Below are 17,309 nucleotides of genomic sequence, written 5' to 3'. Positions count from 1 at the left end.
ATAAGGCCAGACATTCCAAGTGCTGAAAAAACATATTCAAAGGAAATAGTAAAGGGAGAACTTTTTTTAAGTTTTCCTGTCCTATTTTTACAGTTTCCTGTCGAAGCCTTAGCCTGATGAAACCTGAGCTAGAGCTCCACGCACCACCCTCCTGCAAGGGCTCTGCGCTGCAGCAGCATCTGAGGCACAAAACACACACATGGGGCCGGTAGCGCCAGCGGCTGGAGAAATGTCTGGGAGGGCTGGAGCCGGGGGTGGCACTGCCAGGCTGCGTCCTCCAGCCTGGAAAAGGGCCACGGGGTCGGAACGCTGCGAGCCGCTGCCTCACTGCCTGCTCAGTTAGTGCAGCGGTGCTGGGGGGGGGCACAGGCGTTCGATAGCTCCGGGGTCTCCCCCACGCACACCTTGCACCTCCGGCGGCTTTGGTGGGATCACGGCTGTGGGCATGCTCCTGGATCCCAGGGGAAAAGATGGCGGCTGGGCTGGGCTGAGCTGTGGCTGAATTTGGGGGTTTCCTCCTTATTGGACTGAGTATGGGAAGGAGAAATCTGTGCCGGCCAGGCAGGCAGCATTTTCGGTCAGAGGGTTTGGTGACTTTGGCTGCCTTCCCTCTGGGACAACGAGCTGGGAGGCAGTGATGGCAAGGATGCTACTGAGCAAGGGCTTCCAAACGATGGGGTTGGTTTTACAGGTCTTGCCTGACTGTAGTAACATCACTGTGCAGGACCTGCAGTCGCCTTCATCTCTCCGTCGCTGCATTCGGCAAAGGTTCTGTACTTCAAATGCGGTAACGCAATGGTTGTGCCAGGCAGAGCAAGGTGTTCTTTGGAAGAGGCTTATCCATAGCCAAAGTCTCTTGAAGAAGGAAGTGACAGGAATGACCCAGCAGACACAAATAGCACGTTATGAGATTCCTCTCAGACTGAATGAATGGAAATGGAAAGATTACACCCTCCTTAGCACCTTCTTACCCCAGCACACTCTCAGCAGGCTTGGCCTTTGCGTTCAGTGGGAGGCGTTCCAAGTCCCCGCCACGAACGGGGTCTGCGGACCCTGCTCAGCTGGAGCTGCTGCACCACGTGAGCTGGGTGCCCGTCCCCAGCGCTGCCCAAGGACCCTGAGCAGCTGTGGACCAAGCAATGCTGCTCCTGCAGTCTGTGCCCCTCCTCGTTCATCTTCGTGGGCTTGCAAGGAACAGGGCATCGATGCACAGCCTTGGGCTGATATCAGTGCAAGGGCACAGCAGCCGGCCATGTGTCTACCTCCACACGTGCCCCACGGAGCTGTGGCTGTGGTGTGACGCTCCGCTGCACCCCTCACAGTCCGCTGGCAGAGAGCCTCCACACGCGGGTGAAATACGAAATCAGGCGGTTATCTCCACGCCGCTTTTCTCCCACAAGGATCAGCAGGTTCAGCACCACCAGGATACTCTGGCTCAGGGACCCCCTTCCCCGCAGCGAGAATGGGAGCCGCATGCCACTGCATCCAAGGGCAATGATGGGTCAGGAGAGAAGACGGGCACCATCCTGCCCATCCCGGAGCAGGTGGTGAGGTGCCAGCTGCAGACACGGAGGTCCCAGCCCCTGGCAGCCCAGCCTCCTCGGCTCGCTCAGCTGCAGCTGACTCAAACGCTCCTGTGCTGCCCTGCGGCGACACAAATGACTCGCTTTCCGACAAGGTTGCACCTCTTTGCAAAGACCCTCTTTGCTATTACTCGGACCTTTGCCAAATTTTACCTGTTCAGGCTGAAACCGGCTTGTACCCAGGGTAAGCAGTTTTGGAAAATTGCAGTCCAATCCTTCCCGTCAGATTTACAGATAAATCTGGGAGAATGCTGTTCACACAAAGGTCTCTGGAGGAAATTAATTCTGATCCCAGGGGCTGGTTCCCACTGGGCGCAGTGAACTGGCCTCTGAGCCACGTGCTGAACACCAAGCAGCCAAAAAAATATGTTTTAAGTAGCCGTGCTTTGGAGGTGCTGTCCACCCTCTGGCAGGGGAAAATTAGTCTGTGATTGTCTCATTACAGATTGTCCCATAAAGCCTATGGGCATGCAGGACACCTGTATGTGCAGGATGCCTCTCCATCCCACCAGTACTCCCAGAACTGTGACTGGCCTTCTGCAGAGATCAGAGGGAAATGTGGTTTCTCAGAGCTATAATTATTTTATCAAGTAAGCCTGCCTGCAGGAGGAAAATGGCAACCTGCAATTGAGTACCGTGCTGAATTCCACTCGTGGTGAAGCCTCTGCCAGACCTTTCTGCATAAACGCAGGCAAGTTACAGCAGTAGATGTCAGAGCTCTTCAGCCTACAGTTGATTATCAAAATGCTTTTTGTACCACAGCGTGGAGAAAGGGGAGCCTTTGGAGGCAGGCTGAGGAGAAGGAACTCCATCACTTATCTCAGCGATGAGTTCTGCTTTATGTCTTAACATCTGTATTAGTGGAGCACTAGGAAAAATCAGCTGAACGCCTGGTTTCTAATGAGGATGAGAAATCTCCTTGTAAACAGTCTTTTATTAAAAAGCTCATGGCGGGGGCGGCGGCGGGGGGCCGGGGGCGGGGAGCGGAAATCTTAAAATCTTAACCACTGCCAACAGCATGCCTCCGTAACATTTTTGGTTGAAGTAATTTGGCCATTTGGCCTTGGCCAGTGCTTGCCCTGGCCTTTTTCCTACCTTGGAGAACTGAAACCCAAGAAATTAATGAGTTTGTGACACCCTGGAACAGCCTTGCACTTCAGGGGATGCATGTGGAGGCCCAGGCAAATCAAATTTTGGTTTGATCTCAGAAGCCACATCGTGGTCCCTGTTTCTGGGACGTCTCCATTCCACTGGGATCGTTGCTGGGATCTTTCAGAAGAGCAGCTGGAACTGGGACTCGGTTTCACAGCGTGCATGGACCTCGGGCACAGCCAGAGCTTGTATGGAGGAGATCTTTTTGCCAACCTGCCATTTATCCCCAGAACAAAACCTCTACCAGGCAGCTCAGATTAATTAATTTGATATATCTTCATCTAAAACGCAAAGGCTGAGATTAAAAGTCTTTCCGAGTTATCTCAGGTATCACTGAATTTCCATGACTTACTTGTGGCCCCTTCCGTGCTAGCCTAATGTATGTACTCACGTGCTGGGGGGGTTCGGGGGAGTTCTCAGCTAAAGGTATGACATACGTACATCCCTGCCGATTCCTAGGAGCAGCATTTCAGAAGCTCAGGACTGTGACCCGAGTTTAGACAGGAGCAAGCAAAGGGACCAGGTTCCTGTTGGCTGCCTCCTGCCGTGGCACGCACAGGAACCAGACTCGTCCTGTGGGGCTGCTTCCTTTCTCCTAAGCCTCCCGTTAGACTGAACATTTGGGGGGAAAATCGTTATGAAGAGGAAACAGAAAAACTGAGGCAAAGCCACTCCTAACAGCTCTTTTCAGGAGGGGGCTGGGGAGACCTTAGAGCAAGAATAACGGGGCGTTCTGCAATATTCCCACCACATGGAAATCTGAGAGCATGAAGGTGCAGTTTATGCTGAGACACGCACTAGCATCCATGTGCATTACAAGATGCTGGTTTGGATCGTGTGTTCTGTTTATATATCGCCTGGGGTGTCTGTCTCTGGAAAAGCTACGGCTGGAGCAAACACTAGAGATCATTCTGGATTTCTCTTTCCCTTAGCCAAGGCTGACTCTCAGAATTAGACCTAACCAGTATTTGTATAACTTGCTCTTAATCACCTACAGCTATGAAAATCCACAGCCTCCTTACACAATTCTTCTAGTGCTGCAATATTTCAGGACAATGGATGAGTCCAACTGCTGTTGGACTGATAGAAATCAAATAAAATTATGAGGATGAGAGGTACAGTCATCCTATACAATAAAGATCTTTGAGAAACTGATACAGCATATAAAAAATATGCTAATCTGGGGACTTGCATTAGTCTGACTCACTGTTAATGGAAATTTCTTCCAGGAATGGAATTGTATGAGTTAGAAGGAACCCTGGGTTCACAAGCTCCCCCCGGCTCCCCCAAGAAAAGCCATCAAGATCCTTTTGAAACTTCAGCGAATCTGCAGACACAGACATGTTATGGAGACTCAGAACTCCTCCCTGGGCACACGTCAAAGGAGATCCTCATGTAACGTACACACTAAAATATAAAAAGCTGTATCTTGATATAAGCAGAATAATGGAGATGCAGGAAGAAAACAGGTGCAGATTAGCAACAGCTTGAAAGTAAAAGGTACTGAGTAGCAATTTAGATGCCACCTGTCCTTTTCCCCATATACTCTCTCTTGTTTATGCCTGGGACCTACTTTTGCCCATTCTGGTTATATCCCAAAGTCCTGATGCTTCATGGTGCTTTCGGAGAAGCACTGGCCATGCAGAACGTGGTCTGCTCTTCACTGACCGCTGCTGTGGCTTCATCTGGAGAGCTGCTGGCAAGGGGCTGACCAGGGCTCTGCCCGGGAGGGGGGCAGGTCTGCACCCAGGCTCTCCGAATTCCTCTTTGCCAGGTGTTTAACCCCTCGGAGCATGGCAGTTTCTGAAAGCCTGTGTCCTCCTTGCTCCGTGGTTAACAGTCTTGCTTGAGGCATTTGAAAAGGAACGGGAGAAATGAGAATCTCTTGGTAACAGCTGTGAACAGCTGAGACGTGGATTCTGCTGGGGAGAAGCTGCTGTTCGGGAGCATTTTCACTTCAATCCAACCCAGTCCTGGTTACGGTCTTGGAAAGAGCCGTCCTGCTGTGAGGACTATGGAGGAGCAGGAGATACTCACTGCCTTTTCCATGGATGTCTAGGACCTGCCGTGCCTCTAATCCTTGCTTTTGTCCATGTGTTTGAAACACTGTGTTCGGTAACAGGGCTTCATTTTCCTGTACTGGCTAACGAAAAACTCGGGCACTGGGTGCCAGTTTTAAGTCTGCTATTATCTTCACAGGGACACAAGCCCTTCCAAGGCTTTTCATGGGATATGGGACTTGGGACCAACCGTGCAAGGCTTCAGGAGCACAGACGGCTTTCAGCCCAGCCCAGAAGTGTTTGCACTCCAGAACACGGTCCCGCGAGTTTGTTGGTTAAACTTCTGGAAGCCTTGCCCCATTAAGAGGAGAGGACATGCAGACACAGCAAGGACCTCCCCAACCAGACAAACCGTAGGGACCACAGACAGGCTCCACAAAGATCGAGAATGTTACTCCAAAAATCTTTTTTTCCAAAGTGAAAGAAAACTTTCTTTCATGAGAGGTAGCAACTGGCACCCACAGTGAAGAGATCAGCATTTGGATAGAAAAAACCCAAATTAAACCTCATCTTTGGAACACAGGAGGAGCATCCACACCTTCACCTGAGTCAAGTGCTGTCACTTTTTACAGCCATTTTTTTCCCACTTTAAGGAGGGTGAAATCAGAGACATGACATCAAAATGTTTCATTTTTTTTGCTGTAAAACTATTTTTAAAAATTGGCCTCTCTCCCCACAGATTAATTTTTCCTGTACTGCAGCTTTTCCCCCAACACTGATGTAATGTGAGTTCACGTTACCAAAGGCTGCTGGGGTTATACAATATATTCACTAGTCCTTCATCCCTGAAGATGTCAAGGAGAAAGAGGAAATGATGCTAAGATTCGCTGAGTACCTCGCTATTAAGGTATTTACCTCTGAAGTGGAGTATTTCCTGAATTAAGTGTGAAGGCAGTTAGGTTGCTTCCACTACAAAGCTGCCTCTTACTGGAGCCCTGAGCTGTTGAACACGCAGCTTGTTGAGTGTATGGCAGCAGAAGCTGTTGCTTAGCATTCAGGAATTTAGTTTATTCTAGTTTAAAAGTAAAAGTATCTCCTTTTAGGGTTATAGTAAAATAAAGTAGAATTAAATCCCTAAATAAATCTGTAATCGGATAGATTTGTGGGGTTTGAATGCCTTCTTTTCATCAACACGGATGGGCACATTCTTCAGTGCTCACCAATCTAAATTGGTACCCTTAACGCTGTGGTCAAGCACACCTCCGGAGAGCAAAGGCTCAGATGATGGCCACGCTAGAAACAACAGCAACTGTGCAGAGCTCACCAGCCTTTCTGGGAATCTTGGCAACTCAGCACAGATACCAGCTGGACTAATGCAACTCTGTGTTCTCTGAAATGAGTTTGTATCTTTGCGTGGCCTTACCCCCTGTACATCTCACGACGGCAGATGACGGCACCATGCTGTGCCTTGCAGCAGGGAGAGCTCAGGCATTTACAGATTTTAGATCTGTAAGTCTGAGTTGCTCTGAAGTCCAACATCAAACAAGCCAGTGTACAACAACCAGAGACAGATGGATGGAGAAGTCCATAGCCCATATGTCTGTGGCAGAACTGATCACTCCGCTGTACACACTCACCCTCCAGTCAATTGAGACTGACAAATTGAGTCAATTGAGTCAATTGGTCAGTTGAGACCCTCCAGTCAAATTGAGGCATTTGGTCAGTGAATCCTGCCCCCCCGTGCTGTTATCACACCATCACCTATAAGGTTCTATGGTGCGCTGTGCTCAGCTGGCCACATCTACCCACCGAGGTCTGAAGTAGGCTCTGCAGGGCAGGGAGGTCCAGCACGTTCCTATGGAAGACAGCCAGCCAAAACCAACCTCCTTGTTAAAAATATGATCTGCTTTTTTCCAATTTGTTTTCCTTCAGGCTTCAGTCCCTTTGCCTTGCTTCAGCCAAAGGACCTGGGCCAGCCCCTGCTCCCACAGGTTGTCACATTCTACAAGGAAGAGCTTCTTTTGGGACAGAAGGGCCATCCCACCCCCCTGTGACACCGTCAACCAGCCACTTCTGCTAGCGTGTGCACTGCTGCTGAGGGTACAGCCCCCAGGATATAAAGTGTGTCTGACAAAAGACTCTTCCTGAAGTAACAGCACCTTTTTATCCAGGTGTCCTTGGGAAGAAACGTCCCTGAGGAAGACTGGTACTTCAGCATGGACAGACCAACAAGAGATTTCTCCTGGGTGAAGGTGGTCCCTTGGGGCTCTGGGTTATGCCTGTGCTGAGCTCAAGGGGTTTTCCCTACAGAGCTCTTTGGTAGGGGAGCAGATGAGTGGCAGAGGAGCAGACAGATGAGATCCCAGAATATAATAGCAAGCTGCAAGTTCAGGGTCATCTGTGCACTAGGTGTCACTTGGCCTGCTTCTGCTACACTCGGAACGCAGATACTGGTGAATTTTCATAAAGAAGGGCTCTTTAAACCCCACATTTCCTAGCATTTATTTCAGGCTGAAAATAGTCAGTGCCTTTGCTTAGGTTGAGGTAACATCTCCACCTGTAAAAGCACATCATCAAATACCCAGTCTGTCTGTGCCGGCTGAGGCAACCCGGCTCTTGGTGCAGATGCCAGGCAGCCACAGCAGGATGAGCTGCAGCAAGTCCATCCCTCCTGACAGACCCATCTCGTAACGCAGCTTTTCAGTCTGAGGCACCTTATGGTTTATTTAACACTGTGGCTCCAGCCTGGAGATGGCTTATTTGGGAACAGCAGCAGCAGCAAATGCACAGCTGGCTGTATCTCGGCACACAGTCCTGCCTCACACGGTTAGCAGCCGATTTACCAGCTCTCCTGCAACCCTTTGGTGACTCCTCATAGTCCTCGTACTGCAGCAACACGTCTATTACTTTGCAGAGAAACAAAACAGGGTGATGTAACAAGCTGCCCAAACGGCACAAGCCATGGGCCAGACACAGGACGGAGCAGCAGAGCTTCTACCGCTTTCTCCTACCCTCAGAACATAAAACCTCCACATTAACCAGCTAGGATTCAACCCAAGTGCCCCATTCCAGTAATGGGGCTGGGAGAGATGGTCAGATGTACCCTACAACACGTCCTGTCTGCTGCAGGCTGAGCACGGTGTGACCTGCCAGCACAGAGGGTTCCTATCAGTGGACATCTCACAGATCGGTACCCAGGGACTGACTGCATGCATCACCTTACCTCGGCTCTCTTTCCTGAAAGGCAGTGAAAGCAGCTTAACTACCTGTCATTTTCTTTATACTCTGTAGCCAGGACAGTGTCTCGTTTTGTGCTCTGGAAGCAGCAGACCCAAGGATGCTAGAGTGCAAGAGTGCAACATTCTCACTGCCTGATGCCAGCATGCTGCGTTTGGTAGCTACGATGGCTCCCCCCTGAAAAACATCACGGCAGCTGCTCTGCGTGGGATGGAGGAAGGTGAATGATGCCTCACTGGACAGTAACTGGCATCAGTGGGAGCTGTCTGCCAGCAGAGATGCAGGCAGAAATCTGAGGAATTTCCAGAGTACTCAGCCCCGCACCCAGCCCTGCTCTGAGAGCATCACCTCGAGCCTTGGGCTGAAACTTGTACTGCCTACATATGAAGCCAGTGGGTTTCGGGTTCTGCTTTGAATTAATCTTTCTTCAGAAAAAGTTTTAGGAACAAGACTCAGCACTAAACTGAGAGCTATAGATGATCCATGTTCCTTCCAAGCCTGCTACTGGGGTCTCCTGTTACTGGAGACTCCCAAGGATGCTTGTAAACATGTCACATACCATGGCTGCTTTACTTGGAGAAACAGAACAGAAATTCAACGGTGGTCATGTCTCCAGTAAGTCTGACGCTCAGGGACTTCATCTTAGCAGGCCTACTGGTGGAGCAGGAACACGTTTTCTCCTTGGAAGGGTTAAGTTCTTCGCTGTCATGCTAATTACTCTGGTAGGTCAGCCCCAACCACCTCACCTGGCTGCAAACTCCCAGGCTGCCCAGCCAGGAGCCTCTTTGAAAAGTGTAATTTTTAACATCTCTTAGCAAAGCAAGCGCTCTGTTTGTCTTGGCAAGGAAGACCTGTGTATACACAGCTGGAGAGCTTGTTTTGTCTCTTAGTACAAGTCTGGGCTAAACCAAATCTCTAAAGGCTTTGTAAAAATGCTCTCTTTATTTAAAGAATTTTATACATTACAAGATGTCTCCAAAGTCTGCCCCTGCTCAGACCCCTTCTTTCCCTGCCTCTTCCACTCTCCCTCCTGCCCCCTCCACTACCAGGCACACAGTCAGGACAGATGGATTTTTCAGTCCCCCCTGGACATTGCTGGATGCAGAAGTTTCTTTAAGAAATTTCCAGCTTTCTTTTCAAATACCGCCAATGTTCGCATCAATTTATGAATCTCAGTACTTCAGAGCACCATGAGCTAGAAAAAAAGAAAGCTCTACGGACACACTTCTGGAGCTTGGGTTTAGGGGAAGGAAACTTGCAAAGTAGAGCCTTCAAAAGGGCAAAGTTGTTATCATAAATCCTTTCCCTAAAGAAAGCAATGCATATCTGCATGTGCATTAGAAAAAGGCAAGGAGAGGGCTAAAAAAATAGAGAACTGCAGCGCTCGACTGGTATCTGTGTTTGCAGGAGAGTACAAAGGAGACTGGAACAATGAAAGGTTAGTTCAGTAAACGTGTGTGGAGACTCTTAAAGAGCTTTCCCTTCCCTGCATCCAATAAATGCGAGGCTCAAACCACAGCAGAGGCCTTTTATGGGGCACCTGCACCGTTCGGTCCAGCAGACCGTTTTGCAGCCCAGGGCACACTGCACACTGTTTCGGCTGGCCGCGGTTCAGGCAGGGCTGGCTGATGCCTGGGCTACCGGAAACCAACTGTTATTCCTATCTCGCCCTCTAAATCTTGTTGCCAAGAATCCCCAACTTGGAAAAAACAACATTAAAGGCAAGAACAGTCCAATCCTTGGACATGGAGTTAAACTGAACTAGCTCAATCTCGGGAAAGTGAGAGGCTAGAAAAACAGAGCATTTCCAGGGTGCTTTGATCTTAATTCTGGGAGTTTGCACATTGGCTTCATGTTTCAGTTTCATTTCTGCTCTGTGCCACTTTGACCCTTGCCAAAAATCATATCAGAGCAGTGTCGTGAGATGTCCATCTAAGCCAACAGGAAAGGGAGAAATTCTGTGCCTCAGCCAAAACCTCAGTCGTACCCACGCTGCCCAAATGTAAATCAGATCTAGCCACTCAGCACACGCTGGCTGGCTGAAGTACAGAAAAGCCACATGTCACTGAGAGCCCTATCCTTAGCTGGTGAAAACTGTGGTTCTTAGTGGAGCTGTTTCAATTCATACTGGATGAGCAGCTGGCATCGAACCGCGTGAGGTTTACAATAAACCAGAGCTGGCTTATGTTTCCCTTCAAAACATTTTTGCTAAAATAAGGTTCTTTCATGGAAAACCTTAAGTTCTGGTTATAATTTTCAAGGTTTTTCAAGTAAATATAGTACCAAACCATAAAAATAGTTTTGCAAAGGTTGGAATATTGACTTTCAGGGTTTCAGGTCCATGTTCATTTGAAAATTATAGGCTGTTAGCACTGGTGACATCATTAGTTTTAATTTTTGATGGTACATGGTATCGACCTCTTCCACCCAAAACTGGCGCCTGAAGCACACAGGACAGGTCACATTCAGGCAATAAACTGAGTTGCTGCAGGAATCTGATTCTTTACAGTGAGAGAGGCAGGAGTCTGAGAAATGGTCATACTGATAGGGGAGCTGAGTGCTCGCCCGGCGAACTGCCGTCTACCCGCATCTGACGGAGCTCTGCGAGAGCTGGCCAAGTCCTTCAACCAGCACTTTGCATGTGGCCCCTAACTGCGTGTGGTCCGTAACTCCTTAGACATCGCTCCTCAGCAAGCGCTGCCGGGAGTTGTACTCGTGGTGCTGAGCAGGATCAGAGAAGACTGAGAGTCCTGCAAGTGCAGCTCAGGGTCAGTGAAGAGGAGCACCCCAATTAGCTGGCTGTGAGGGGGTGACTGGGACGGAGCCACCTCTCCTCATCGTGGCGCTGGGTTTTGCTTTCGCAGCACAGCTCAAGGCTTGCTGTCCACGCCCAGCCCAGCAGTCTGGCACTGGGAAGAGGCTGGAGGGGACACAGCCGGGACAAGGGACCCCAACTGCCCAAAGGTATATTCCACACCATTGACATCATGCTCAGCAATAAAACGTCAGGGAAAGAAGGAGGAAGGGGGGATCTAAGAGGGTTACGATGTTTGTCTTCCCAAGCCACCACTGCAGGTGCTGATGTCCTGTTTCCCAGGATTTGGCTGGACATCTGCCTGCTGGTGGGAAGCAGCGAATCAATTCCTTATTTTGCTACTGCACACAGCTTTCACTCTCCTTATTAAACTGACATCATCTCCATCCATGAGTGAGTCTGACTCCCTTCTCTGTTCTACCCATCCCAAGGGAGAGGGGAGTGAGAGATGTAGGATGGGTATTCGGCTACTGGCTGGGGTCAGCCCATCACACTGGCACGTTTGAAAACGTTGGCTCACGTTTCTTTTCCCTTCTCTTTTAGTGTTTAGGAAGGCACTGACGGTGTCACCTTCCCTTCATGAGGATGCTGTGGTAAGGGGCTTCCTGGCATTTCTAAGCCACTTGCATCTTACCAAGACAAGAAACAGGGAAATGCCCAAGAGAAAAATACCCTTTTTGTACTCAGCACGGGGTGGGGGGGTTACTGACGTTTAACAACCACCTACAAGGGACCACACGTGGAGAGGAGGATCCAGAGACACCGAAGAGCCGTGCAGTCAGTAGGCACTTTGCATCTGCACAAGTAATAACCAGGGATCTCCGGGAGCGCTTTGGGCACGAGGTTGTCGTTACAGGCTGTACCCTCAGGAAGAGGAATTGAGCAGAAATTCACACACAATCGAACCTCCTTAAGACACACAGTTAAATATACAACTCCTGATCCTATGCTCCATCAGCCATAATATCATAAAAACATGTTCCTTACCTCTCTCACACTGGGGACCGGTGAATCCATAGACGCAAGCACAACGGTTTGGCCCAATGCATCGCCCTCCGTTCTGACAGCCGTTTTCACAGACAGCTATTTTGAAATAGAAAGAGGAATCAGTGATTTCTGCTCTCAGTGAAACCACAGCGTGAGACGTGTGGTGCTGGCAGGACTTGGAGTATCACCCACTTTGTGTTGTCCTCCACGCAGTGAACATACAGAGAAAAGTCTGATATTTTTTCCTGGAAAATGACTTGCTGTCTATGAATGAACCCGTTTATAAAAAGGCTATAAACTCTTATTTCACTTGAGAGGATTTCCTGCGCTCTGGAATCTCAGTTCATTCAGGTCAGCATTGGGATTTAAATGTCAAGGTCAAGATGAACTGATACAAATGAGAAACTGCAAATGCTTAACGTATGACAACAGTGAAATGTGAGGAGAGGAGGCTAGTCAGCCATCTAATCCCACGTACCCGGCGCAGAGAACCAGTCTGGGCAGCACATAAGTGCTCCTCGATTTAAGACCAGACCTGCTGCCCTCAGTGGCAAAACTGCAGTCAATAGCCTGGGACTGAAGTCGGAGGAGGAGGCTGCTGATGCAGGTCCTGGGCTGAGGCTAAGCGAACTGAGCAGGATGTCGGAACACTTCTGCACGCGACATGAGCAATTGCTGGTTGTGACAGATGCCACTGACCTCTCAAAGTCTCAGGAGCTGTAATGACTAACGAGAGGAGGACTGTGACGGCACTTCCTAAAGCTCCACTCTCTGAACTGCTCAGTTGTCCGACACCACCGGCACATTGAAGATGAGAAGAAGATAATTTTGTGAAAGGGGAGGTCCACAGCAATCTTGTTGGACACCTGAGCGTGGCCCTCACGGGTCTAGTGCCAGGCTCCGAGCTGCGGAGAGGCCAGGTACCGCTGCCTTCACAGCCTTCAAAGGCTACACCCCTCTCAGAGCCGAGGCAGCCGAAATCTGCTCTGCTGGGATGCTGCCAGTGGGACTCTCCATTGTTCCCCACCCTGCCAGTGATGTCTTGCCAATATCTGAACCATTATGAAAACTCTACTGAGGATATTATAGGTGGAGCTGGTAGCAGCACATAATTAAGGTTGCCTAGCACGTTCCATTATAAGCCCTGGGTTGCTGTTACTTATAATTTTCCCAAGCTTTAGCTGTTCAGAATGAAATTTTCCATATGGTGTGTCTGCCTTAAGTTGAACTTTTTGGAAAGTTTCAGCAAAAATGAATCAGTCATAGCTGAGGATAAGTTTAGGGGAAAGATGGTGTTTTGCCCATCTTTTAAAAAAAATCTCATCGAGTTCACAGAGAACTTTAGTGATTCTCATGAAAGTTGCCTGGAAAGTTCCATTTGATCAGAAATTCTTTCAAAACTATTGTGCATACTTGCTTGCTAGACATTTATTAAAGATGAGTCCTAAGCTGTTTGGTTAATTCCACAATGTGCACGAGCAATGATTTTAAATTGCTAAATATCTTTCAGGAGAAACTAGGGGGAAAAGTTAAATTTCTCCCTACAAAAGGTATAGGTGCTTTGACAAAACAGAAAGCCAAGTCATAAAATGTTGTAAAATTTCTTTCAAAGACTATACTGAGGTTTTCTGACAGAAAGTCAGAATGTTGTCAAATAATGTTGTCAAAAAATGTTGTCAAATAAACAGAACTAAAAACTGAACCCCCCCAAATGCAACCAGGCATATTTTATAATAAAAAAAAATGGTGGTGGGTTTGGGGTTTTTTGTTCTTCTAATTGACAGAAGACTTCATTTGAGCTGAAATGAAGGCTTCCCACAAAAAGCCCACTCTCAGAGAATATACTGTTTCTCTAAAGCTATTTACAGAGAAATTATATCTAATATACATATATATTTGTATATATATGTTTATATATTTTTTACAGTGAAAATATATCCAATATATTTATATATAGATATAGATCTATACCTATACCCCCTAAAGGAGAGCAGGCTGACATTCCAGTGGCGAGGGGAATATAACGATGACATCAAAGAGCACGTCAGTGTGTGCAAGGTGACTTGCCCCTCGGCTCGCCATGGGGGCCGCAGGTACTTACGCTGCCCACAGTATGTCCCTGTATAGCCTTTCTGGCAGAGGCAGGACTCCTCGTTGCAGCTCCCACCATTCATGCATCTCACGTTGCAGGTTTGGACTGTGGAGAAGAGCAGGGAAATGTTACACGTTGATGCAAGGAATTGGCTGTGACAGGAGGGGACCACCTCGCCTGCTGTGGATGTGGAAAAACTTCCTTGCCTCAGTGCAGAATCTAAGGGTGATGTGAAGGGTCCGGTTCCTTCAAGTTAAATGGAGAGATCACCGACTCCCCCTGGTATGGTTGGAGCCCATGGTATGGTTAAAGGTTTGCATTTTTACTGAGGCAGAATTACCCCAAAGCTGCTTAAAAAGTAACTACCAGAGTCAGTTCTTTATTCTCTAGACATAAGGCATTTTTATTGCTCCTGTGCCTGGCAGTATTGAGCCGTTCGGATGGGGGAAAGCCAAGAACACGACGGACAGTGGGCAACCGGGAGCAATTTCGGGGATGTAATCCTTCAAGTCCACCTCATCCAGGGCAAGGAATCATTGTTATCTTAGGGCAAACAGTTTTTAGAGTAACATAAATAGACCTTATCCCGCAGAAAGCAAAGGCACACATCATTTCACTTCATTAAGGAACCTGCCCTGATTAAACATCTGCAGCTCTGTCCTTCCTCCAGGACGACCTGCCGCAGCTCATGGGACCACGAGCAAGGGCACGTTTCCCAATAGCTCCCTTTCTTTGATAACTGTCATTCTGAAAAACTCTTTCTTTTAGGATACCACCCTTTTCAAATATTTTCATACCCTTTTTATTATTCTATTTTATTTTTATTGTTCTATTCTTTTTATTATTGCTCCATTTTAAAAACATGCTTTTCACATTCTGGGCTCTCTAATCTTTAAAATGCCTTCATGTTATAAGACCTATGAAATGTTTGGGGGGATCAAATTTCTTTGGTGGAGGAAAACCATCAGTTTTTAAGGTATTTCTCTTCTTTTTACAATTACTATGTGGCATTATATGATTCATTTAATACAAGAGGGTCTTCTTAAGAAATCTGAAAAGAAAAGCACGTATCATCTATTCTGCGATGTTAGGGTTCAGCTTTCACACTAGATTACGACAGGCTGAATGTGACTAACGCACTGTAGGAAAACAATAGCAATAAACAAGAGTCGGGAAGTTTTATACTGGTGGAGACACAAAGGCAGTACTGGCTTTAACTGTTTCATCACTACTCAATGTTTAAGGAACGTGGTATTAAAGCAGAAGAGCCCAAAAGGGGAGGTTTACTGCTAAACACAGAGCTCCAAACACAGGTCAAACAGCTTTTGTTCTTTACTGAAACACCTGGAACAGTGCATTCTTCCTCTGTAAGATGGGACAACTCAAACTGCAAGTGCCTGAGGTTATAGCAAGTTATGTGAAAACTGTTTTTCAGCATGTACACCGCAGTCCACGTCTGCCAGGGGTAGGAGGGGCCGTGACTTGGCAGCTTGAAGAAGGTGGGTCTGGATAGTGCATGTGTGAGTGGATGCTCAGCTGTGGCTTGTCTCCTCCGTGCATGCAACATCAGTTCCAAGCAGGGAGGAGCTGGGGCCAGCGCAAGTGAAATGTCTGTCCAAAAGGTAGTAGGACTCAGAAGTGTCCAATAGGGATAATTATATGGTTGACGCCTTGTTCCTAGGAAGCCTGAAAGGAAGGAGGAGTGGAAAGAGAAGGCTCAGTGCTTTGCATTCGAAACGCTCGGCACATGTGCTGTACATTTAATCCATGCGTTGCTAGTGTGGTTTGAATTAGTCACGATGTCTACTATTCTTCCTATTGCTCTACAGCCAGAGATCAGGCCAAATTTAGATGAAAGCTTAATCATTAAAGAAACTAAGTTTGAGGCTTCAAAGCATTGCCCAGATTGTCAGACGTGAGACCAGTTTCTCTGGGAAAAGGCACCGTTTCCAGCACACGCTTACCCTACACCCCTCACTACAATTAATCAGCCCTGGGAAAGCAATTACATCCAGCAAATCTGGGAGGGATGCCCAGAGACAGAGGTAGCGAGGAAGTGTCTGTCAGAGCTGTCCGTCTGTCAGATCTCTTCCCTACGCAGCATCCTGAGCCTCGCACTCAATGCATTCAGCAAGAGGTAAGGTTTAGCGAAGCTAAGAAATTTTGGAAGTTAAGGTCTGGACGTAAGAAGAGCCCTGATGCTCATCCAGAAACTTTCTAATTAATTGGCAAAGACTATTTCTGGACCCACACAGAGCTGGTCCCGTTTCTTAATTCTGCCATGATCCCCAAAGCCCTGAGGTCCCATCCCCATCTGACTTATCTCCAAGGCTGGCACTCTTGGGACCCCCTGCAGATTGGGAGCACAGAAGAACATCTTTCAACCAAGACTTTAAAGGCCTGCTACACTTTGTCAGGATCTTCCAGGGTAGCAGAGACCAAAGTTCTAGGAAAAAGAGAATGACAGCTCGCCCTAGTTAGCTTTTCCCATGATCGAATCGGGTTAGTTCTACATTTTATTTTAAAGGATCAGTGGCTGCAGCTGTTCTGCCAGCCATCAGCAGTGGGGTGTGCAGGCAGGTTTGCTGTCTGCTTACTGACCACTACTATCTAAACAGTCACTTGCAAATTACTCCTAAAATATCTTCACTCCCCGAAGTAGGAAACCAAGCTTTTTGTTATGACAAAGAGAGGCAGAGTGGCTTTTATTGCCTCTGGAATGCATAATTTGTCTGCTTTACCTCCCTGAAGCATTCACGATAAATACAGATCCAAACAGCCCTACAATGAATGCCAGATTTGATGAAGCCCCTGCAGAGGAACCCACCCCCCTCCAGCACACGCTGAAATCCACCCCAGGCTCAGGGGAATGCCAGGTCTGTGCCCAAATGTATATACTGCTTACAGCATTCCTTGCATTCCTCCCTGATTGCTAACATATGGATCCTTGCTAGAAACCTTTGTGTCTCCAGCACCTTCCTCTCCGCAAAGCACAAAGCCCGGGGAAGGTCGGTGGCAGCACACACAGGCTGCGGTGCTGAGCACTTGCTGGGGACACCGGTGGGGCTGCAGCACAACGTGGCACTTCGGAATCAGATTCTGGGAATTGCCGCCTCCAAGTCACACCCTGAATGTGGTTTTGAGGTTTGGGGGGGCTAGTTCCCTGGCCTTCGATCCGATGCCTGCAAGTCACTGTATTAACAATAGCTTGCCTACAGATGGGCAATTATGGAAAATAAGTTTCTGGGTTGTCTCTAGCAGTGGCCATCTGAGACCTTAGAAGACTATAAAATCGCATTAATTTCTGCATTTTACATAGGGGAAAATCAGCCTTCTTAAAACAATACCGTGCCACAGCTCTCTTTCTTGTCTGGCAGGATTTTTTTCTGCTGGAGTGTTCGAGTAGTGGCATCACGTACGGGTGGACTGCTTATACAGTTTGG

At 48.1% G+C, this 17,309-nt stretch overlaps 1 protein-coding gene across 1 annotated transcript in view; it reads right to left on the bottom strand.

Moving 5' to 3' along the window:
* The window catches only part of LOC308061783 (fibrillin-2-like), a 146,834-nt gene that overhangs the window by 69,793 nt on the left and 59,732 nt on the right, over positions 1-17,309 (bottom strand). Inside the window, exons 6-7 of the mRNA XM_080382221.1 lie at positions 13,876-13,971; positions 11,775-11,870 (exon numbers count right to left, since the gene is read on the bottom strand). Of these exons, the coding sequence (XP_080238347.1) occupies positions 11,775-11,870; positions 13,876-13,971 (192 nt within the window). The remainder of the gene's footprint in view (positions 1-11,774; positions 11,871-13,875; positions 13,972-17,309) is intronic.

Source organism: Falco punctatus (genome assembly GCF_963210335.1).
Source record: "Falco punctatus genome assembly, chromosome: 4".
Classification (NCBI taxonomy): Eukaryota; Metazoa; Chordata; class Aves; order Falconiformes; family Falconidae; genus Falco; species Falco punctatus.
Note: the sequence above shows the minus strand (reverse complement) of the source record. Positions and strands in the feature narration are given on the sequence as shown.